The sequence below is a fragment of the Sus scrofa genome, chromosome 8 (assembly GCF_054392235.1).
Source record: "Sus scrofa isolate SSC_HxYL_T2T_F1_AM1 chromosome 8, Sscrofa_HxYL_maternal_Yorkshire_Landrace_v2.0, whole genome shotgun sequence".
In the NCBI taxonomy this organism is placed as follows: domain Eukaryota; kingdom Metazoa; phylum Chordata; class Mammalia; order Artiodactyla; family Suidae; genus Sus; species Sus scrofa.
In genome coordinates, this window is record NC_139390.1 from 5,083,141 (window position 1) to 5,106,979 (window position 23,839).

The window sequence follows — 23,839 nt, forward strand, 5'->3', positions numbered from 1 at the left end:
GTGTTAATTGACAGCGTTTGGGATGTGACACAAATCCCCAGCATCTTTATGAGTCAGCTACTATGAGCTGGACGGCTTTACAGAAGACAGCCAGAGGCACCAAGCCCCAGGGCTAGGATGTGGGGCAGGAGATCAAAGCTTGAGAAGCGTCCACCCCCAGTTCGCCTCTGACCACCACTGTCACAGGCTGAGACGTGTCCCCCAAATGTGTATGTTGCAGTCGGACCCCAGCACCACAGAATGGGATCTTATTTAGAGACGGCGTGTTTACAGAGGTGATCAAGTTAACACGAGGTCACTGGGGGCAGTGGGGGCGGGCAATCCAGCATGCCTGCAGTCCTGGTAAGCAGGGGAAACCTTACAGAAAGAGGAACCTAGGACTCAGGGAGACACAGAGCGGACCCACGTGCAGAGACGCAGGGAGCGGATGGCCATCTGCAAGCGAGGAGACAGACTTCCTTCCCAGCCCTCAGAAGGAATTGACCCCAAAGACACCTTGATCTTGGACTCCCAGCCTCCAGAGCTGTGAGAGAGTGAGTTTCCGGTGTTCAAGCCGCCAGGTCTGCAGCACTTTGTCACAGCAGCACGAGCAGACTTGGACAAGTTCCCTCGCCCTCGAATTCCACATGCAGGGGTCCCCTCCGCAGGGTCTGATTTCCACTCTGTTCTTGGGCTGTGCTAGTGCCCTCTGCAGAGTGGACACTGCTGTGAGCAGGACAACAGGCATCCCCACCCCCTCCGCCACTGGCTCTGAGCTCATCGTCTTGGAGGGAGACGCAGTAACAGACATCAGGTATGGGATGCGTGCTGGGGGCATCTCTAGGGGGTACCAGGCACATGGGAGGGGTGTGGCCTTAGTGGAGGGAGGGCCAGGGAAACCAGAGAACCAGGGCTTGGGCCACCACCTGAAGACAGGCCAGGAGCTGAGGCTTTGGTTTCTGGACTATTCAGAATTGTTTCTCCCATGCTTTTGCCTCTCAAAAGGCCATTTCTCCAACTCACATCCCAGCTCCCCCCCCCCAACCCCCCCCCCCCCGGACACCCAGCTGCTACAGGAGCAAGGGTGCTGGCAGACAGATGCCATAGGCCCTCTTTTCATTTTAAAGGTTGGGAAATGGAGGCTGGGAGATGAAAAGTGACTTTCCCAATGTCCCACAGAGAGCCCCAGATTCTCCTTTCCTGCTCTTTCTTTTTTTTTTTTTTTTTTATTATTTTTGTCTTTTGTCTTTTTTGGTTGTTGTTGTTGTTGTTTGTTGCTATTTCTTGGGCCGCTCCTGCGGCATATGGAGGTTCCCAGGCTAGGGGTCGAATCGGAGCTGTAGCCACCGGCCTACGCCAGAGCCACAGCAACGCGGGATCCGAGCCGCGTCTGCAACCTACACCACAGCTCACGGCAACGCCGGATCATTAACCCACTGAGCAAGGGCAGGGACCGAACCCGCAACCTCATGGTTCCTAGTCGGATTCGTTAACCACTGCGCCACGACGGGAACTCCCTTTCCTGCTCTTTCCACCAGAGCCCAGAACCCAAGCACCCAGCCCAGAACCAGCCAACAAGTGTGAAGACTCTTCCTTTCATTCACATTTCAATCTCCGTTTCCCACTTGGTTACTTCAAGGCATCCATGGATCCACCTCTCATCAGACCCACCCCCATGGAACCCCCCCCCCCTCTGTGGATCGCCCCACCTCTGGAGGGAACCTGACCGGTAAAAAATAACAATGATGATAAAAATGACAGCTGTAAAACATCAGAAGCAGCTACACCCATCTGGAAATGCTTTGGGATGCTATGACTGAAATCGGCTCTGTAGCTTTAGGCCCCAGGTCCAGCCTTGAACTGTTTGCGTGGTTGCAGGAAAACCTAGGTCCTTCTACAAGAATATGGGCAAATATGAAGATCAATATTCCACTGGCTTATGGTAAAGAATTCTGTTGATGCTTGGTTTTCACTCCTTGGCCTTAGGATGTGTTGACTCAGAAAATCGAGAGGCAGTCAAACTTACGGTTACCGAAGGGGAAGGGACAAATTAGGGGGTTGGGATTGACACACACACACTATTAGATCTCGAACAGGCAGGTAACAAGGACCTACTGTAAGCACAGGGAAATCTACCCAATACTGTGTAATAACCTAAATGGGAAAACATCATATATATACATATAAAACAGACTTACTCTGCTGCAGGCCTGAAATTAACACGATTGTGTAAGTCAACTATATACCAATAAAATTTTAAAGAAAGAGGTATTTATAAGGCAAAGTAATTACATGCACGGCTTGTAAAAGTGACTTTACCAGCAGGGCACTGGATAGACTCATCATGGGGTGCAGGTGGGTCTCTATTCCAGGAAACCCAGTTTATAAAAACTGCCAGTTGACTAAGAAAGAGAAAAAGGCGGCCAAGAATTGCCGTAGACCTGTTACTTTAATTGTGAGAGCTGAGCTGGGCCTGGGGGACCCTCGAATCCAATGTTTTCCCCCCGAATCTTCTGATTCAAAGTCCCAAACACAGAAGAGATGAAAGGAAAGAAGAGTTCCTCAGGCTATTGAAACCTCCAGAGCTCGGGAGAAACATCCTTCCCCCTGTGAACGGTGGAATCAGCCCTGCAGTGTCCTACCATTCCAGGACTCATGGCTTGAAAACCCCTCCCTTGATGGGGACACAACACCTGCAGGCAGGAGGTCACAGGATTCGCTTCCTCCCAGGATTCTCTGCTCGCTTTACTGAAGGCAGCGCTCAATCCAAGGGCGCTTCTATCCCTTTGTTGGGGCAAGACACCCATAGATTCCTCATCCCGGGGTTGAACCCAGCCCCAACCCAAGGACTCTGTTGGGTTAATACATCCATAGATTCCTTGTCTCTGGGGCTGAACCCACCGCCTGGAGTCTCTGGTTGAACCCAGGGCCTGGTGTGTATCCAGGTGTTCTCAGCTCTGCACTCCAACCCCTAGAAGCCCTATGACTCTCCCCAGATTATCCATCAGCCTCTCCACGCCCCCGCCTTCTGTCTATCAAACCCTAAGGAGAAGGGCCGACTGGGTCAATAGCAAGGGTAACGCCCGGTGGGAGGGCTGCTTGGGGGGACACAGAGAGGGCAGAAGTCCTCCTGGCACCTCACTGTGGGGCTTTCAGGTCCCCATCCGTCTGCATGGCAAGTGAACCCTGCGAGGCCAAGAGGGCCAGTGGCTGACACGCACAACCTCCTTTGGTCCCCTTGATGACTCTACCGTGGTGGTTCGCAGCTGCGGATTATCTGTCCCCCAGGGGACATCTAGCAAAGTCTGGAGACATTTTGGTCGTGTCCTTAGTGGATGGGCGATTCCTGCTGGCATCTAGCAGGTAGAGGCCAGGATGCTGCTAAACACTACAACGCACAGGGCAGCCCCCACCACAAGGCGGTACCCAGCCCAGGCGTCCGCGGCGCTGAGGCTGGGGAGCCCTGGGCTTTGGGCCTGCAGCCACTGTTCTTCCCTTTGACTGACTAGAGATGTGCTCACCCCAGACCATTCAGAAACGGTGCAAGAGGAGTTCCCATCCTCAGCGGGAACGAATCTGACTGGTATCCAAGAGGATGCAGGTTCAATCCCTGGCCTCGCTCGGTGGGTTAAGGATCTGGCGATGCTGTGAGCTGTGCTGTAGGTCGCAGATGTGGCTTGGATCCTGCGTCGCTGTGGCTGTGGTGTAGGTCAGCTACTGTAGCTCCAATTCAACCCCTAGCCTGGGAACCTCCATATGCCACAGGTGCGGCCCTAAAAAGCAAAAAAAAAAAAAAAAGAAAGAAAAAGAAACTGTGCAACAAAGTTAGGATTTGATCCCTGAAACGTGTGACTCCAAAGCCAGAGCACTGTGCTGTCACCTCCATGGACAGCACTGCACTGCCTAGAGAGGGAAGCCAAGGGACTCCAGCCGACCTCAGGGTCCTTTCTAGACAGTCCCCGACGGTCCTTCTGACGGCCGGTCAGTCTCAGATGGCGGCTGTGTCGGCCTCTGCTGCCCTTCCCCTTCTCTGCTCACACGGTTCCCTCCAACGACTCATGCGTGACCCTCCCCGCTCAGAAGTCCTCCCAGGCTCCTCTAAGAAGAAGTCACTGGCACTTTCTCTGCATCTCCCTGTTGCAGAAGCATCACCATGGGCACGTTTCCCCAGCCGTCGGCTACCTCCTGCGTTCTCTGTCCGCGTGTTCTCCCGGAAGCCTCTCGGGGGGGCCCCCCCGCAGGCCGGCCTCATAATCCCCGGCTGAAGAAGGAGGGGCGGGGCTCAGGGGAGTTTGGTGGCAGAGTCACGGCACCAGCGTGGAAGGAAGCCCGGACCTTGGCTCCCCGGGGCCCCGGGATCTCCCCGCTGACGGTCAGCAGCCAGGCGTGACTCACCTCCGCTCCCAGGGCCAGGCTCTGGCTTGGGAGAGGCTGCGTTGTAAAGAGGACAGGACAGGAATCCGAGACCAGGGGAGGGGAGCTGACACTGACCCAGAGATGAGCGTTTATCAGTCAGAATCACTCAACCCTCCGAGCCATCCTTCTGGGTAGCCGTCATCACTCCTTTTGGTTGACAGATGAGGCTCCTGGGTCTTGGCCTATGGATGGGCCTTGGTTAAGATCACAGACGAGGCACCAGGTAAAGCCAGGGTTTGAACCTGTGAATTCCTCTAAGATGCTCTTTCTGTGTCCCAAGGAGGCAGCTGTCGGTTAAGTAAGAGGAAAATCTTTGCAGGTGTTAGAACTATAAAAAAAAAGAAACGGCTCTTTCTGGAGGTAAGCAGTGCTTTTCTACAGGTGGGTGGTCCCCAGCAAGGATGTCCCCAGCGCACCTGGGAGGGGGCAGTGGCTGGGCTCAGACTCGCATGTAAGTCCCGTCTCTGGCTCAGTGGAGGGGAAACCTCCTCTCTGTCCCCAGGGAGTTCCCATGCGGGGGTGTGGTCACATGGCCCCTGGGATAGCTGTGCTCACAAGGGGGCTCTCTGATGGTGCTTTCTAGAATCTTCTTTCCTTCACTGAGCAGGTGTGCAGGGTGAGAACTGATCCAGTCTGGGCTCAGAGAGAAGCAGGGTCGGAGTGACTCCCCTGGTCCAGGCCAAGGAGCCACAGGCTGCCGGGAGGCTCTGCGTCGAGACTTCCAGCCCACAGATGACAGGCCTGTGGACACTTCTCTGCTCTCCCCGTGGAGCCTTTGGGGACAGACGTCTCTTTTTGCTCCAGGGCTAGAACATTCCTGCATCCCTGGCCACTATCCATCCCATCAATCTCCCGCCTTTCGTTTCAATGCTTTCCAACCTTCAGATCTTAGACCACGTGTTGGGAAATTCCCATCACCGCAGCCTTTCATCTTTTGCAGGTAAGGAGCCCCCTGGATCCGAGGGAATCAAGGAACAGGGGGTAAGCACCTGTCACGGGTACCGTTGCTGACATGACGGAATTTCAAGGAGGAAGGCTGACGTCTAAATTCACGGAGTCCACGGGTAAACATGACGGTTTTGCAGTAGCGCTTTTTGACTAAAAATGATTGTTTCTAGTTTAAAAAAAAAAAACCAGAATAAAGTATTCGCATAAATCCATTGTGCTTGAAGACCGAAAGACTGAGGTATCTTGGAGAAAGAGTCTCGTAATGCACAACAAGCGAGCCTGTTCACTTTGTCCCCACAGCAACGGCCCGATCCCACCATGTCCCCCACTCTCTTCCACTGAAAGTGGCATTTGGACCCCTGAGCAGACGGCTCAGATGAATTAAAAACACAACATGTGGGGAGTTCCCACTGTGGCTCTGCAGCAATGAACTCAACTAACATCCACGAGGATTTGGGTTTGATCCCTGGCCTCGTTTGGGGGTTACAGACCTGGCATTGCTGTGGCCGTGGCTGCTGCAATTCCGATTCAACCCCTAGCCTGGGAACGTCCATGTGCGGCGGGTGTGGCCCTAAAAAGCCAAAAACCAAAACCAAAACAAAACCCCACCAAACCCAGAAATGTTTTATCTTCAAGTCCGTAGGGTTTTTTTGCAAAGTCATCCTCTTTGACTGTTCTGATCTGATCTCTATTCTGACAGAGACTACACTTGCTGCCGGCAAACGACCAACCGACCAACCGTGCTTAGGTCAATGGCTTGCCAAGGTCATCTGTATGACTGATACGTGGTAAACAGCCCCTGGCAACTTCTGTGTCCTCTGGTTCATACAAGTACCTTGGGACATGCATGCTCCCTCCTTAAGTGTATATCAAAGACACAGGACATGACAAAGGAACTAACCAGGGAGAAGTAAGCCTGGGGGATGAACTGTGTAGAGAGCCAATGCCTGAGAAAATTCACAAGTGTACACACACACACACACCCACTCTATAGGGATGGAGAAGGCACAGGCAAGTGTAGCAGCCCCAATAAGGGACCATAGACAGAGAGAGAAACTTAGGGGACTTTGGGAGGTCACTGTAAGTTACTAACTGCTCAAGAAAGCCATCGGCACAAGGCAGGCTTGCGTGACTAGTGGAGGCGTGAGATAAGCCTCAGGTCAGTGGATGGGGGATGGGGTTCAGGTTCAGACCAAGGGCAGGAGTTTGGGGACCGCCCTTCCGCCGATTTGAATACACACCTTACTGGATACTAAGGAGGAGCTACTCCTAGAAAGAGAAAGAGAAACTAGCTACTAGAAAGAGGAAGAGGCGGTCTTTTCCTACTCCCACTCCTCTTGGAGGATAAAACGGGAGCTCACCGGATCCTCGGGGCAGAGCCTCTGTACCCGCCCGCTTATATCTCTCACAAGCGTCCTATCTGGATAAATCTACTTCTTGCCTATCACCTTGGCTCTCACTGAATTCCTTCTGCGCGGAGGCATGAAGACCCCGAACCTCAGTGGGTCCAGACACAAGGCGAGTGACTGCAACTTAAAAGTGTAGGCTCAAGTCCTAACCAGGGTTTTGGCTGAGTTCGAGTCCCGGCCCGTGGGTTCAAGTCCCAATCTGGTTCTGGCTAGGTTCAAGCCATTAGTGCTGTCCATTTCACATACGTGTGTGTATATGCGTGTGTGTGTGTGTGTGTGTGTGTGTGTGTGTGTGTGTATTTTTTTGCATTCATATCAGGTACCATCATGTGTTTCTGAGGAATTCAGGGGAAGTCATTGCGATGAAGAGCAGACGAGAGTTGCTTGACTACAGGGTGGGAAATACTAACTCACCGCTTGGATGGTTTTCCCACAGCTGCCGCCATTCACTCATTCATTCAAGCCCACCGTTATCACTGTGCGCCGGGGGTCCCTGGCCTCAAGAAGCGCCATCTACCGTCCTGAATACGCATGTACACGATGACCGGGAGGCCACGTTAAAACAGCAGCCACCGGGAGGAAGGCGCTTTCTGCCCGCCGCCGTAAGTGATGGGAGAACTACACGCTCCAGGGGCCCATAAATCCCTGGATGGCTTCAGCGTCACAGAACAGACTGTAGGAAGGGGGAGCCCCTGGTCCTGAGAGGTTAACTGGCATCATTTTCAAAGGATACTTATGTAAAGAAAACACATGAGTGTTTTATGAGTTACCAAAGCGCTTCACCAGTCATCTTCCGTGATTCCGTTTACAGGAAATAAAACAAAAAATCTGTACCGAATGCCCCATTTTTACACAACACCAAGATAGGTATCCGGGGAAGATTGGAACAAAAGCAAAAACAGGGGAGTTCCTGTCGTGGCGCAGCGGTTAACGAATCCGACCAGGAACCATGAGGTTGCGGGTTCAATCCCTGCCCTGGCTCAGTGGGTTAAGGATCCGGCGTTGCCGTGAGCTGTGGTGTAGGTTGCAGACGCGGCCCGGATCCTGCGTTGCTGTGGCTCTGGCATAGGCTGGCAGCTACAGCTCCGATCAGACCCCTAGTCTGGGAACCTCCATATGCCGCGGGAGTGGCCCAAGAAATGGCAAAAAGACAAAAATAAAACAAAAACAAAAACAAAATAAGTCAGCTGGGAAGTCAGCTGGAAGAGGACAGTGTTTGAAATCAGGAAACCAAGGTTCTTTGCGTGCTTGAGCTGCCACCGATCAGCGGCTGAATTTGGAAAAGACCCTTCCCTCACCCACGTGTAGAAGAGGGGACTGGACCAGGAACTTACGAAGACCCTTCCCAGGCGGGCGACCTTGGAGCTGGCACACACACGGCCCTTTGGGACAGACATCCAGGGCTTCTCTCCAGCATGGGGCACTGTCCCAGTGGCATGGGTGGCCAACGCCACCCAAGCCTGGCACTGCCTGAGCCCCCCACGTCCCCAGGCCCGGCAATCACTGCACAGGCGCCCAGCTTACCCAGCCCCGCAGCAGCTCGTAGGCGGTGACGCCGAGGGACCACCAGTCCACAGGGTAGGAGTAGCCGGGGCCTCCATCCACATACACCTGGAAGACTTCCGGGGCTGCCAGAGACAAAAGAACGTCACTGTGCATCTCACGTCATGCTCATCGAGCCTTAGAGAGAGGACATGGGCCAGGAATCCTGCTTTTTTTTTTTTTAGGGCCGTACCTGTGGCGTATGGAAGTTCTCAGGCTATGGGTCCAATCAGAGCTGCAGCTGCCAGCCTACACCACAGCCACAGCAACACAGGATCCGAGCCACATCTGTAACTCACACTGCAGCTTGTGGCAACGCCGGATCCTTAACCCACTGAGTGAAGCCAGGGATCAAACCCACATCCTCATGGGATATTAGTTGGGTTCTTAACCCTCTGGCCACAACGGGAACTCCCAGGAGTCCAGCTTTGCGGACGGCAAAGCCAGTACTCTGTCCACCAGGCCACGTGGTTCCTGGCCTCCGTGAGCTAGGAGCTGGCTGGAGAACAAGGTGTGGGCATCACAGATGCGACCCTTGGAGCAGAACACAAATGGGGCAGCCTGAGTGCGCGATGGGGGCCTTCTGTGGGGGGTCAGGGAAAGCCAGGGAGGACGTGAATGTGCTGGAGCATGAGTCATGGTCACCATAGGGAGCAAAGTCCAAGAGAAGACGAAGGAACTGCAACCCCGGGGGATGAGAACCTTGATAAATGTCACTCTGCTCTGACACCGGCACCAGGTCAGGTGTCCTGACAGAGAGGATGGTTAGAGACCTTTGTGCCTGGCGCCTGTCTCGGGGATGAGTTTTTCTTACGATTTCCTTTTTAATTTTTATTTTGGCCACAGCAGTGGCATGTGGAAGTTCCCGGGCCAGGGATTGAACCTGCGCCGTTGCAGCAACCCAAGTTGCTACAGTGACAATGCTGGATCCTTAACCTGCTGTGCCACAAGGGAACTCTGGAGGACAGTTTTATTTTAGCATAGGTGGGATCTAACATGCACCATCTGGAATATGTAAATGCACAGAGACAGGAGGCAGCTGGGAGATTGCCAGGGGCTGAGGGGAGGAGCTGAGAGCAAGAGCACACGGGGTGTCCTCTGGTGAAGAGTGTTCTGGAAGCAGACAGAGGTGGTGGGTACACAACACTGCAAATGCACTAAATGCCACCGTGTCTGCAATGGTTCATTCTGTGTTACGTGACGCTCATTTCAATAAAAGAACAGGAGCTGGAGCCCCGAGGGTGAGAGACCCTCACCCCTCACCGGACGGCAGCTGTCCTGGGGTACCCGCCCTGCCGCTTCCTAAGCTGCTGGGTGGTGGGTTCATCTTACTGCCTCAACCCCAACTCACCAGGCCAGGCATGCATCTGGGGGTCTAATTGCTCATGATGGCTTCCAGGAAAGTCCTGGGAGGGCACATCATTTCTGGCAAATTAATTTGCGGATGCAATTCCATTTTGCAGGTGTCAGAGCAGGGAAGCAGGACACACTGTGATTCAAGACATCTCGACAACTTTCAGACTGGCATTCAGATAGGTGGAAATGGAAGGGCTGGGTGAGGCAGATGAGGGTGGACAAGGACGCTACCATCGGGGCTCTGGGTTGGCAGCTGGACCCTCGAACCTGACCAGTGGCCAAATCCCAGCAGCCCTCTAGTGAGCCTCTCCATTGACTTTGCAGTTTATGGCACTTTCACCGGAGGGTTCTCCTTCCCTCTTCACAACCCCCCCATCCCCACCCTGGGTCAAGTTATCACTCGATACGTCTTATCCAAGAGGTTCAGAGAGGGACCGCTGCAGGCAGAGAGTCACACAGCAGGGCCGTGCAGAGCTCAAGGGTGCCCTACACGCTGGCCAAATCCCAGTCTGAAATAAGGTTTGTCCCAACATTTAAGCACAAAAAAACCATACTTGGTCTACCCTGGGGAAGGTGTGATTGGAGGTTTGAGGAAATGTCCTTTTGGGTTATTTGAGCCCCACAAAGGAAGCCACGTGGTATGTAGGCAAGAAGGTCAGAGGGGCTGGAGCTGAATTTAGCAAGTTCTCTGGGCTTCAGTTTTATAAAATGTGAGCGTAGTCACAGTTTATTCAGAGATTAAGGTACAAGGCATTGCATGCTGAGAGGTAAGCCCGAGGCCTGGCCGGTCCAGAGTGAGCACTCCGCAAGTCTTGGGCATGGTTTTTCCTAGAAAGAACTGTCCTTCAAACCTCCTCTTCTCACCACGTGTAGGCGCCCCACCGTCCAGTCCATGCAGTCAGGCTGGGACCATCCCAAATGCCATCCTCTTCGGTCTCCTGACCTGTCGGTCTCCAGCGTATTTATGCATTTCCAGCATCCTTGTGTCTGCCCCTTCCTACCCGTCCTAGATCAACCTGAATTCAAAGGTGGTGATGCACCTGCTCATTACACACCTGGAGAGCAGATATTAGATTTCCTAGCGGCTCCAGGCACTGAGCTGTGCTCTTCTGCATCCCATGGAGCCTGAGGCTGAGGTCCAACCCCGAGGAGTTTCCTCCCTGTCTGTGTACTTGTCCTCCTTCGTTCTGTGCTCAGAGTTCCAGGAAAGCAGGTGTCACCAGATCGTGCTGGTCTGTGCAGAACCAGGGCCTGACAGCTGACAGCCCAGTCCATCTGCTCAGACAGTGGGGGAGGCACGGACAAGCCCACGAGGGCAGGAGGGGCTGCGTGCCCAGGTGCTCCCCATACATCCTTACTGTGCCTGGCAGCCCCGAGCCCCCTGGGAATTCAGGGTAGAAGCAGCTGCTGCCCCATTCGGTCTTGGCGGTCATGCCCAACCACGTGACTAATGTCTGCAGCCTGTGACCACACGCCCAGGGAAGGTGACCACCGCGGTTCCCCTGCACACTCGAGGCTGATGCCCCGTGGCACAGCACAGGGAGCTGGCTGAGACAGAGTCACTCTGCCGTATAACAGAGATTGAAGAAACTTTGTAAAGCAACTACACTTCACTAAAAAAAAAAAAAAAAAAAAATCTAATACATATAAAAAATCGAAGACCTTAATCCAAAAAAAAAAAAAAAAAGACTATACATGATACTAAGTCATAATTGAGGCCATCACATAGGTTAAGCGCTGGGAGGAGAGGCACAGGCCTGTCACTGTCATTTCACATCTGGATGAATGAGGATGGAAACGACGGCTGGCCAGCTGCTGTGTGAAGGCGCGTGTACACACGGCCTCGTTTCAGCCTCCCAGCCATCCAGTGAGACTAGCGCCACGACGATCTCCACGCTCCAGGAGAGGAGGCAGAGGCAAGAAGGGGCAGAGGGGGGCAAATAAGTGCCAACCCCCAGTACCTGTGAACGGGCCCTTAACCAGACGTAGGAACTTGGCCGAGGTGACTAAGTTACAAAATCACCTTGGATTCAGGGTGGACGCTCCCTGAACTCAGTGGCTGATGCCTTTATAAGAGAAAGGACGGGGGGAGGGGGGGTGAGAGGCAGAGATGGCCATGGGAGAGGGCAGCAGAGGGATGGGACCACATGCCCACGAAGCTCGAGAGCCCCTGGAAGTCAGAAAAGCAAAGAAGGAGCTCACCCTCCCCCCCAACCCGCCACCAAAAGCTCCAAGGGGCACAGCTCTGTGGACACCTTGATATTGAACTTCCAGCTTCCAGACCCAGAGAGAATAAATTCCTACTGCTTCAAGCCACCACGTTGGTTGTGCTGCCCCAGGAACCTAGTAAGAGGGGCTGGGAACTTGCTCCAGGTCATCCAGCTGGGACGGCAGAGCCCAGGGTTACTCTCTCGGTTTCCAACTCCGAGGTCCCTGCCCCTGTACTGAGGTGACCGACAGGGGTGACAGACTTACTGGAGAATGCGTCCTGATGCATTCTTTTTTTTTTTCTTTTTTGGTCTTTTTAGGGCCTCACCTGTGGCATATGGAGGTTCCCAGGCAAGGGGCCTAATTGGAGCTGTAGCTGCCAACCTACACCACAGCTCTCAGCAATGCCGGATCCTTAACCCACTGAGTGAGGCCAGGGATCGAACCTGAAACCTCCTGGTTCCTAGTCCGATTCGTTTCTGCTGTGGCAGGACAGGAACTCCCTCATGCATTCTTTCACCTTCCTTTGCTTCCTCCAGGGGCCTGGAGCTCAGCTCACCTAATCAATGTACGTCAGTTGCACATCAATTTCACCCTCAGCCTCTGGAGCTGGTCCTGCTCATTGCTTGTCTGCTCCAGCAGTAGAGACAGCTCACTGCCTAGGAATGTCAGCGTGGCAGGGGTGCAGGGTCCCTTGGAAACCATCTGGTGGTCGTCCCTCCTGTGTCACAACTGGCCACCAGGCTTGAGGACAACAAGGGTGCCTTGACTCGCCAGCTCTGGGCTCAAGTCAGAACTCCTGGTCCTGACCCCCAGGTTCAGGGAGTTCCTTTATTGCAAGAGTTAAAATTCAACCCTCGATGCCCATGACTCTCCCTCCTTAGCCCTGGACCCCCGCACTGGCTTCCCCATCGGTCCTCCAGCCTCCAGAGCCTCCTCCAGTCTGTCCCTGCGTCCGATGCAGGAGTTAGCTTTCTGATCTGCATCGCAGGCCAGGGAAGTCCCCTGAGTAGAGGTCTTCCTGTGATGAAGACTAGTTCACGGTCTGTGTCCCAAGAATGCCACCAGCTCCGCGGGAGGCTCATCGATTTGGGAAGAGAACGGGTTCTGAGATCAAACACGTCTGGGAAATGATGAGGTTCCATCACGTTCTTTCTGGCAGACTTCTTAGAGCCTTTAATGACTCCAGACTTAGAAATTTACTGAACTTGATCCTGGAATCTTTTTGATTTTTCAGTGGAAGAGTACAAGGTACTAGGGCTAGAAACCCATGTGGCCTGGAGGGTAAATTCTAAGTTCTGCGGTCCAGCACTTCGGCCCCTCAGCTCCTGCCTGCAGATCTTCTAAGCTGTATTTCGGCCATGGGGTTGCCTGTGGCCACTCTCGATTTCAGCTACACACTGCCTGCTGTTCCTAGAATACCCTGCCTGTCTATCTCTTCCCCTCTCCCCTAATCTACAAAGAGTACAGCTCTAGAGTTACCAATTCTAGGCATCGACTGTGTACCAGACATTCTGCATGCTTCTTTCTTTTCTTTTCCATTTTAGGGCCACATGTAGGAATTTCCCAGGCCAGAGGTAGAATGGGAGCTGCAGCCAAGGCCTCTGCCACAGCCACCGCAATGCAAGATCTGAGCCGCATCTGTGACCTTATGCTGCAGGCTGCAGCAATGCCAGATCTTTAACCCACTGAGCGAGGCCAGGGATCAAACCTAGTCGGGTCCTTAACCAGCTGAGCCACAGTGGGAACTCCTGCATGCTTCTTTCCATGTGTCATGGATTCCTCCAGAGACATCACTGCCATTATTCTTGTCTTACCATCCCCCTCCCTCCAAACGAGGTTAAGGCTTCCTCTTACCCCCACCATCCCTAGGCATCTTGCTAGACTCGGAGCCCCCTGAAGGAAGGGACTGTCACATTCTCCCTGGTGCCCCAAGCCTTGTCTGGCATGAAGACAACACTTGAGAAAGGTCTGACGACCGACTCAATAAATGAATGATCATTAAAGAATAGCAACCACTATACAGCCCTTGCTGGACACCAAGCACTGTTCTGAGCGCTTGACATTCTGCTAATAAAAATAGCTCATCTTTGAGTTCCCTGCTGGCTCAGCAGGTTAAGGATCTGGCATTGTCACTGCTGGGGCAAGGGTTTGATTCCTGGCCTGGGAACTTCTGCGTGCTGCGGGTGCAGCCAAAAAAAAATAGCTCATCTTTACGGAGCGTCTGTCACGCACCAAACCTTGTTTTAAGAGCTGAGCATGTATGAACCCATTTGATCTGACAGTGACGCGGAATGTGGGCTCGATGCTGTGCGTCCCACCAAGGAGGGAACCAGGCTGTTCTGGGTTGACACTGTCAAGGCCAGGACTGCGGGTTCCTGGTGCGAAGTGAGTGGCAAAGACACCTTGAGGGGGCCCGGGACAGCAAATGGCAAACTAAGCAGTGGTGGCAGGGGGAGTGGCTCTGGCCACGCCCAGAAAGGCCGTCCAGGGTCCAAGGTCTGGGTACACCTGCGGGGGTGACGGAGGAATGAAATTCCCCAAGGCCTTGCAGAAGGAAAAAACCCACCAGAACAACATCTAAAACGTCAATGCCCTGAGGGGGAAGGGCCAACCCGGACTCCATCTCGAGCCACTGGAAATGCCAACTGCAACTGTCATCACTGTGCACAAAACAGTCGTGCAGAACTGATGTGTGCATCATTCCTCCCACCCATCCTCAAAGCACCCCAAGCCACAGAGGAAGAAACTGGGGTGCAGAGAGGTAAAGGGGCAAGTTCAGGGCTGTGGAGACAGTGAGCAGAAGGGTGTTGCTCTGAATGACTTTCAGCCGAAGACTCAGCACAGCTGCTCCATTATTTATAATTATTATTTTTTTGTCTTTTTAGGGCCACACCCATGGCATATGGACGCTCCCAGGCCAGGGGTCTCATCGGAACTGTAGCTGCCAGCCTACGCCACAGCCACAGCAACTCGGGATCTGAGCCGCATCTGCGACCTACACCACAGCTCACGGCAACGCCAGATCCTTGACCCACTGAGTGAGGCCAGGGATTGAACCTGCATCCTCATGGATATTAGTTGGTTTTGTAATGGCTGAGACGTGACAGGAACTCCTGTTCCATTATTATTATGGCCATTAGTTTTCTTTACAACACTGAGAGTTGCATTCCTGAAGTGGCCATTTATTGAGCATCTAGTATGGGCTAGAAGCTCTTGAGGTTTCCTCATATGCATCGTTGACTCTGCAGGAAAGCTGACATTTATCAAGCGCTTGTCACAGTCTCACATGCGTCATCTCCTTTTCCTCTCCAAGGACCTGCTGAGGCAAGTACGACTATTATCTTCGTTTGAGGAAGCCGGGCTTGAAGAAGGTGAAATGAACACCCAGGTGACACAGCTACCGGGGTGCTGAGTCTTGGCTGAACCCCGGCCCCCTCCTGCATGCCCCAGGGTCCTTGCTCTGCCTCCTTCAAAATCCAGACATTTTCCACTAAATCATTCCATCTGCAGGTGTATGCCGAAAAGAAAAATAATGTATCATATATATACACGCATACATACAATATAAACTTCATGTTTTATATTTCAAAATCTCTCCATGGTCAATGTATTAAATCTGTGAATTCAATTGGAACCAAAATCAAAAGTATTTATGAAGGGAGCTCCCCTTGTGGCTCAGCGGTAATGAACCCAACTCGTATCCATGACGACGCGGGTTTGATCCCTGGCGTCGCTCAGTGGGTTAAGGATCTGGTGTTGCCCTGAGCTGTGGTGTAGGTCACAGACATGGATCAGATCCCATGTTGCTGTGACTGTGGTGTAGGCAGGCAACTGCAGCTCTGATGCTGCCCCCCTAGCCTGGGAACTTCCATATATTGCGGGTGTGGCTCTGAAAAAGAAAAAAAAAAAAAGAGTATTTATAAAGATCCAGGAATTCTACATTTGAAGACATTAAGGTTTCCAGAGAATCCAAAAGCAAATAATAGAAGTGGTTTGCCATTAGCAGGTACGTGAATAAAAGCGGCTCTTGAATCTCAGTCCCCAGCAGCACCTGCTTCCTCCCTCAATACATCCCCAGCATCTTTTGTGGTACCTGTGAGCCCATGAGGGAACATGCTGGGTGGACACTGGGCTTCACAGAAACTGCCTCCCCAGCACGACCTAGTGGCCTGGAAAGGTCAGCCTCACCCCCGACCCCAACCATTTCTACCGGCAGCTGCGCAATTCTGCCAAGGCAGGTTTCAGATGGAAAGTGAGCCTGGATTCCAAGGGCCATCACAGAATAGGCCCTGCAGAAAAGCAAGCAGAGATGCCCCAGGAAATGTGAATATGCTTTTAGTAGGCTTGCCATGCTATGCACGGCATGCAGAGTTTAATTCCTCATTAGACTAAAAATACAGAAAAAACCACGGAAACCTCCAACGTTATAATTATTAGCCTGCTGCTTTAGCGCTATGAATATTCCTGAAGCTTCTGGTGCCGCTGGGAGTGTGGCGCAGGATTCAGAGTCTAGCTTACGAGCGGACGGGCTTCCGGGATCTGTTTCCACAGGTCAGGGCCTCCTCTGGACCAGGAACGTAGAAATACCACATTTCAGCCTAGAGGGGTCATTTCCTTTCTCTCCTACATTTTGTAGGGCAGAAGGTAAAAGCCTGTTGGAGGAGGGGGCCTCCAGCCCAGCTGGGACCAGAGCCCAGGTCTCCTGCCCACTGAGCCTTTCTTCAGGGCAAGACCTGTCTCCGGCTTGCACGGCCCGGAGGCTGGAAGGATGGTCAGATCTGTGCAGCCAACTGCCTCCTGGACACCTCCACCGAGAGCCCCACAGGCATCGCGTATTCAGTCTGTCCAAGCCAAACTCTCCCTTTCCAGCTGTCCCTTCTCTTGGGTCCTCGGTCTCCTCTGAGGCTCAGCTGCACAAAGTCAGAAACTTGGGAGGCTCCTGGACCCCGCCCTCCCCCCAGCCAATGCTTTGGATCATCTAAGTGGTTCTCAAGACTCATCGAATCTTTCTCGCCTCTCTGGTCCTTTTCTCATCTCCGTCTGGACTCATGACAGCCCCTCACACGTCAGCCTGGAGCTCACTGGTCCCACCTCGCGCCTGCTCCTGAGTCACGTTTCTAAGTCAGTAGAATCAATGCAACAGAGAGACTGAAGGAGGTGTGAGTGAGGCGAGGATTCCGACCTGCAGCGGAACCCAGGCTTACTGCCTCGCCTTTTCCGTGTGCCTCGGTTTTCCTCATCCGTAAAAAGGAATAACAATATCCGCTACATACTGTTATGATGAAGAAAAAAATGAAGTTCCGTATGCACTTACTGAGCACAAAGTAAATTTCAATAAATGTAGTCTAACATTATTATTATTGCATTATCATTCACATGGTTAAATCGCTTAATTAAAACCACTCCAAAGTTTTCTACTTAAAATGATAGAATAAAGGTCAAACTCCTTTGCATGAAAACATCCTAAAAACAGGCTCCAATCTCTTCATATTTTGGCCACTGTCTTTACTGTGCCCACTGTGCCAACCTCAAAGAATAGGACACACTTTATATTTTTAATCTTCCATGATTTGCCTCATACTCTTTACCCTATTTTTCTACTCACGAACTCCTATTCATACCTCAAAACCCAGACCAAATTTTACACCCACTGTGGAGTGTTCATCAAGTCCCTTCCTGTTCCTCAGTTCCCCTCTTTCCATCCCCTATTCCATCAATCTATGTTCTGGAGTCTCACCAAACCTTTGTCTTTTCCTCCCCTGCAGCAGTGATCATGCCATATCTTATTTAAGGATAACTATGTCCATTGTCCTACTGGACTGGGAGCTGTTTGAACAGAGATATGACCAAGGCAGGCCCCATACCTAAGGGATTAGCACGAGGCTGGTCCAGATGTAGGTAGATGCTCAAGGGATCAGAGTGGGAAAGAGGCTGAAGTTTCACAGAATCCTGGCTTTGAATCTCAGTGGCTGCCTTTGCTATTTATCAATGGACATGCACAATTTTTTTTTTTTTTTTTTTTTTTTTTTTTTGCTTTTCAGGGCCGAACCTGCAGCATATGGAAGCTCCCAGGCGAGGAGTTGAATCAGAGCTGCAGCTGCCGGGCTACACCACAGCCACAGCCACATCAGATCTGAGCTGCATCTGTGATCTACACCACAGCTCATATCAATGCCAGATCCCTTAACCAGGTCAGGGATCAAAATGCATCCTCATGGATGCTAATTGCATTTGCTGCTGCGGAGCCACAACGGGAACTCCTCCTCCTGGACAAGCACACCGTAAGCTCTGCGTAAGTCTCAGATTCTGTGGGATAATAACAGCCCCACCCCATAATGAGATAATTACGTGACTCAGAGCAGGGACTGACTCATAGCAAGTTCCCAACAGATGTGGCCTGATTATTCCTGTATCAATTCATGATTGAATGAGAAATGAAAGGCACACGTAAATGAAAGCCCAACTCACAGACATACATGCTGTACATGTTCCCAACTGACTCAAGGCCTCCGTTATCAGTCTTTGATTAGAGTGTGGGGAAAAGCCGCAGAAAGCAGACATCGGCCTCTGTCTGGATCCCCTGGGGGTGATTCAGGTTTCTTTGGCTTTGTATCTTGGCAGATGAACCCAGATCTCACATACATATTAATCTGAGATGAACTGAAACCACTGCCCCCGTCTGATCATTTCTATCTGGGAATGCTGGGAGCAGCAGTAGCAAGAGGAGAGGGGTAGGAGAACACAGACTTGGGTGAAGATGCTCAATTTCACGGCATTGCTAAAGGTTGTGCCAGAACTCAAGGGAGAGAGTAGAATCACTGTTTGTCCAGATACAAGGGGAATTTGCACCTCCTCGCAGACCCCTCTCCCTCGCTGGGTGCCCATGACAAAGTCTGGAACAGGGCAGGAGGTTGTAGAAAGCCTGTCTTGATGATGGAGGACTTGGGCAAGAGAGCAGCTACTGCTTTGCGGACAAAGCCTTTCCTGGATCCACCTGCCCTAAGGAGCAAAAGCCTGATGCGAATGGAGGAAGAGCAGCAGATTCCTGTACCATGAAGAGCACAGGAGAAGGTGAGGGAGGGAAGAGAAAAACAAAGTCTCTACCCCCGGGGAAGGGAGAGAAAATCCTCCTGGGCTCAGGCATTTGTGGTTTCCCACTGTTGGGAGAAAGATGAGTGAGAAAGACCCACCTGCACGACCCAAGGACACAGAGCCTGCCTAAGGCTGGATGAATCAAGGCAACAGGTAACACTCTCTGCCCAGCCCCTAATCAGATCAAGAGTGTCAAGTAACAAGAAGCAGAAGTCACCTGCTGGGGAACAGAAGAATGCAGTGAGAACCTCTTCGAGGCTCAGGATCACAGGGAGAGCTTAAAGCAGGAGGCAGGACAGGAACATTGGGGAAAACACCTTGGCAACTCCATCCCAACCTAACTCCAGAGGAGGTGCATTAAGGAGGACCATGGCAGGAGTTCCCACTGCGGCGCAGTGGAAGTGAATCCGACTCGTATCCATGAGGATGCAGGTTCAATCCCTGGCCTCGCTCAGTGGGTTAAGGATCCAGCATTGCCATGAGCTGTGGTATAGGTCGCAGACACTGCTCGGATCCTGAGTTGCTGTGACTGTGGTGTAGGCCAGTTGCTATAGCTCTGATTCAATACCTAGCCTGAGAACTTCCATATGCTGTGAGGGTGGCCCTAAAAAAAGCAAAACAAAACAAAAACCCAAACCCAGATCAACTCCTGATTAGAGATTGACCCAATTCTGCTCACACACACAACTAAAGGCATAGTAGTAGAAGAGGCAGTTCCTTTTCCAGGCATAAACACTATCCACACAAAATGACCAGTTTTTAACCAAAAGTTACAAGACGCATGACAAAGGAAAAACAAAAACCCAGTGTGAAGAAACAAAGCAATCAGCAGAACCATACTCAGAGATGAACTAGATATTAGAACTAACAGACAAGAAATTTAATCTATTTTAAAGGTTCTACAGGAAAGGTGGACAACATGCATTAAAAGATGGAAATTATGGGAGAATCAGATGGAAACACTAATTAAAAAAAAACCAATATAGTGCCAGAGATGCAGCAAATATATACAAATTCTGCCAAATATATATTAGAAATAATACCAATTCTACATAAATTTTTCTGCAAAGTAGAAGAGGAGGGAATATTTCCTATGTAAATTACCAGCACTACTCTGATATCACAATCACAGAAAAATGGTGCAAGTAAACAAATATTCCTCGTGACCCTACATGTAAACATTGTAAATGACATATGAGCACACTGACGCCGTATCATACATTATGATCAAGTGGGATTTATTCTGGGACCATCAGGCTGATTCAACATATTCTAAAATTGGTCAGTGTATTTCCAGGATTATGGAAGAGAACCCATAAGATTGTCTTAATCATTGCAGGAAAGATATTTGACAACGCTCAAAAAAAAAAAAATCAACATGCATTTATGATTAAAAAAGCTCCGAAAATTAGAAATAGAAGGAAATTTCCTTAACTGGACAAAGAGCAACTACAAAAACTTAGAGTTAATATCATACTTAGCCATAAAACAACAACAAAAACACTACTAATTGATTTCCGACTAAAAGCAGGATCAAGACCAAGTGTATTACATGTTCTAGCTAGGGCAACAAGACAAAGGAAAAGCATGCAGACTGGACAGGAGGAAACAAAACTAGCTCTCCTTGCAAACACGATTGTCTACATAGAAAGCCCAAAGAATTGACTAAAAAGCCACCAGAACTGATAAACAAATTTAGCAAAATTAAAGCATATCAGGTCAACACACAAACATCAACCGTATCTCTACAAATTAGCAATTAATAACAAGTAACTAATTTTTTTTTACAAAAGAATGTACCATGGGGATAACACCCAACATTTGCAAGATAAGTAAAAGTGTAACAAAATATTGCAAGATTGGTATGCTAAAAACTATACAGCACTGATGAAAGCATCCAAAGTCACCTAAATATTTGGAGAGACACCCTGTCTTTATGGTTTAGAGGACTCAACATCGTCAGAATGTCACTTCTTTCTAAACTGGCTTAGACATTCAGTGCAGTCTTAACAAAAATCAGCAGGATTTTTTTGGGGAGACATCAACAACCTGATTCTAAAACTCACATGAAAAGGCAAAGGATATAGAATAGGCAAAATCATCGTGAAAAGAAGAATAAAGTTGAAGGACTCTCAGTACCTGATTTTGAGTATTATTATAAAGCTACAGGAAAAGTATGAGATCAGCCAAGGCATAAACAAATAGATCAACAGAACCGAAGAGAATCCAGAAATAGACCCATATATACCAATAGCCAACTGAGTTTTAATGAAGTGGCAAAGCCGGTGGCAGAGAGAAAGAACAGTCTTTTTCAACAAACGGTGCTGGAACAATTGGACAGCGTTTGCAGGTGAATGCAGCTTGACCCACATTTTACACCATTTCAAAAGGGAACCCCAAATGGACTATAGCTCTAAACATAAAACCCAACGTATAAAGCTTCAACAAGAAAACAAAAGAGAAAAATCTTTGTGACCTCATGGGAGGAAAATTTGTGTGGCTGTGACACTCAAGACATGACCAATAAATGAAAAATTAAAAAAGTGACCTTCATTCAAATTTAAAACATCTGCTCTTAAAAAGACTCTTAGCTATTAACGTAATAGACAAGATACCGAATGGGGAAAATATTTGCAAAATACATATCTGGTAAAGCACTTATATCTAGAATATACACAGAACTCAAAGTCTAAAAATAAAAACAAGATAATCCAATAAATTCATGGGCAATGCTTTGAACAGATACTTCACAAAGAAGGTGTGTGGATGGCAAATAAGCAAATGAAACTACGTTCAAGGGTTTGTCGGTCTCTCCGAAAGTTAAAGGTACACTACACATGACACAGCAATCACACTTCTGGGTAATTATTCGAGAGAAGAAGAAGCCTAAGTTTGTAGATGAGCCTGTCTATAATTTTGTAAAATTGGAACCAACTCAAATGCCCTTCAACTGGTGAAGGTATAAACCAACTACGTATATTCAGCCAAAGGAGTTGCACGTAGCTGTCAAAAGGAAAGCCACTGATCCACACAGCATAGATACAGCTCAAACACATCATTCTGGGTAAAAAAGCCAGATTCAAAAGGTTAGAGACAATACGATTCTGTTTTTATGACTTTCTGGAAGAGTCAAAACCATAGGAGAGGAAGGAAATTTGGAGGCGATGGCATTGTTCTCTAGCTTTATTATGGGGGGGATGTGTGACTGTGGGTTTGTCCAAATTCGCAGCACTCTGTGCTAAAGGAGTGCATTTCACTGCACGAAAATTGCTCCTCAAAAATAAACATCTCAAACTACAGATTTATGGGTTTTATGGTTTGTATCGTGATGGTCTCTCTCATAAACAGCCAGACCGATGAAGGCAGGAGTATTGCTTGCTTGTTCACAGATGTATGTTTAGTCCATAGAACTCTGCCTGGACATGTAAGGTGCTGCATAAACCTCCATTGGATGGATGGATGGATGGATGGATGAGTGGATGGATGGATGGATGGATGGATAAATGGATGGATGGATAGATGGGTAGATGGACGGGCGGGTGGATGGATGGATGGATGGATGGATGGACGGGTGGATGGATGAATGGATGGACGCTGGATAGGTGGATGGATGATTGGCAGGTTCTCAGGAAAGATACTGGGACCTGGAGCCTTACTGGCCCGAGTCTGCATGCCATCTCTGTCACTTTCTCTGGCACAGGGGCCGCAAACTTGACTTCCTTTAGCCTCCATCATTTCTACAAAGAGAATACAAGCATTGCCATGGTGTCAGAGCAGCCATCCGTGTTTGCTCCCTGCAGCATCCTAGAGAAAGGAACTCACATTGGGTGACACTGACAGGGCACCGGCCCCAAGACCCCCCAGGGCACCCACTATCCCCCAGCAGACCCAGCTCCTATTATGCACTAGGATTTGTTTGGGGTCTGTTTCCTCAACTAGACTGCACACTCCATGAGGTAACGGGATGTCAGAGGGTTCCCAGGGCGCAGCAGAAACCAAATAATCAGTCATCTGAATACTAACAAGGACCACAGCAGCAATCATAATAATTAGCCACCCGCTGGTCGCATCGCCCATTTGTCAGGCTCCGTGTTGCATACCTTCCATGGTCACATCATGAAATCCTCACGACCTGCAAGACAGACTGAATAACCTTTAATCCTAGTTCTCAGATGAGGACACTGTCGGGACCCTTGGTTTGAGGTTCACTATGCCAAGCACTTTGTGTGCATTGTATTGTATTATACGCTTTACATGCATTAGGAGATTTGCCTACGTTCACCCAGCTGCTACAAGGAAGACACCCAAGTTGCCCCACGCTGGCTGTAGCCCACACTTTGCTGGGACCCATTCGTGGCAAGCCTGGATACCCATTTGCTTCTCCAAGGCCACCCTTGAGCCTGGTCCCATGAGTCTGATGACCGTCCCCAGCACTGACCTTTCCTCTGTCTCTGTCGCCCTCACCACGGCATTCAAGACCCTGGTGCTGCCTCATCCCTCCCTCCCACCTCCTCTTGTTCTATTAAAAAAAAAAAAGTAACTGCTAGGGCCTCCCAGCCCACCACGCTGGCATGCCACTGCCTTTGCATGGGCTGAACGGGCCTCTCCTCCTCCTCCTCGCCTGGAAGGTGGGCTCCAAACACATCCTCAGGGTCTAACTCAGAGGGTCCCCTTCTCGGGAGTCCGTCTTGATGGGCACCTGCTTACATCCATTCCCACACAGCCGTCTCCCCTGCAGGTGCTGAGGCCCTGAGGTCAGGGATGCATATGCACCCCTATGCCGCCGCGCCCCCGCGCCTGACTCCAAGCCCTGCGCCGCCGAAATGCTCCGTGTTTGCTCAAGGAACGCTCAGCTCTTCGTTTCCTCTCAGATGAGTAAACTCTGA

General features: G+C 50.5%; 1 protein-coding gene across 4 annotated transcripts in view; it reads right to left on the reverse strand.

Moving 5' to 3' along the window:
- The window catches only part of STK32B (serine/threonine kinase 32B), a 362,927-nt gene that overhangs the window by 31,866 nt on the left and 307,222 nt on the right, over window positions 1–23,839 (reverse strand). For all 4 annotated transcript variants that reach the window (XM_084973817.1, XM_021100993.2, XM_084973816.1 and 1 more), the window contains one exon: window positions 8,277–8,380. In XM_084973817.1, the coding sequence (XP_084829943.1) occupies window positions 8,277–8,380 (104 nt within the window). The remainder of the gene's footprint in view (window positions 1–8,276; window positions 8,381–23,839) is intronic.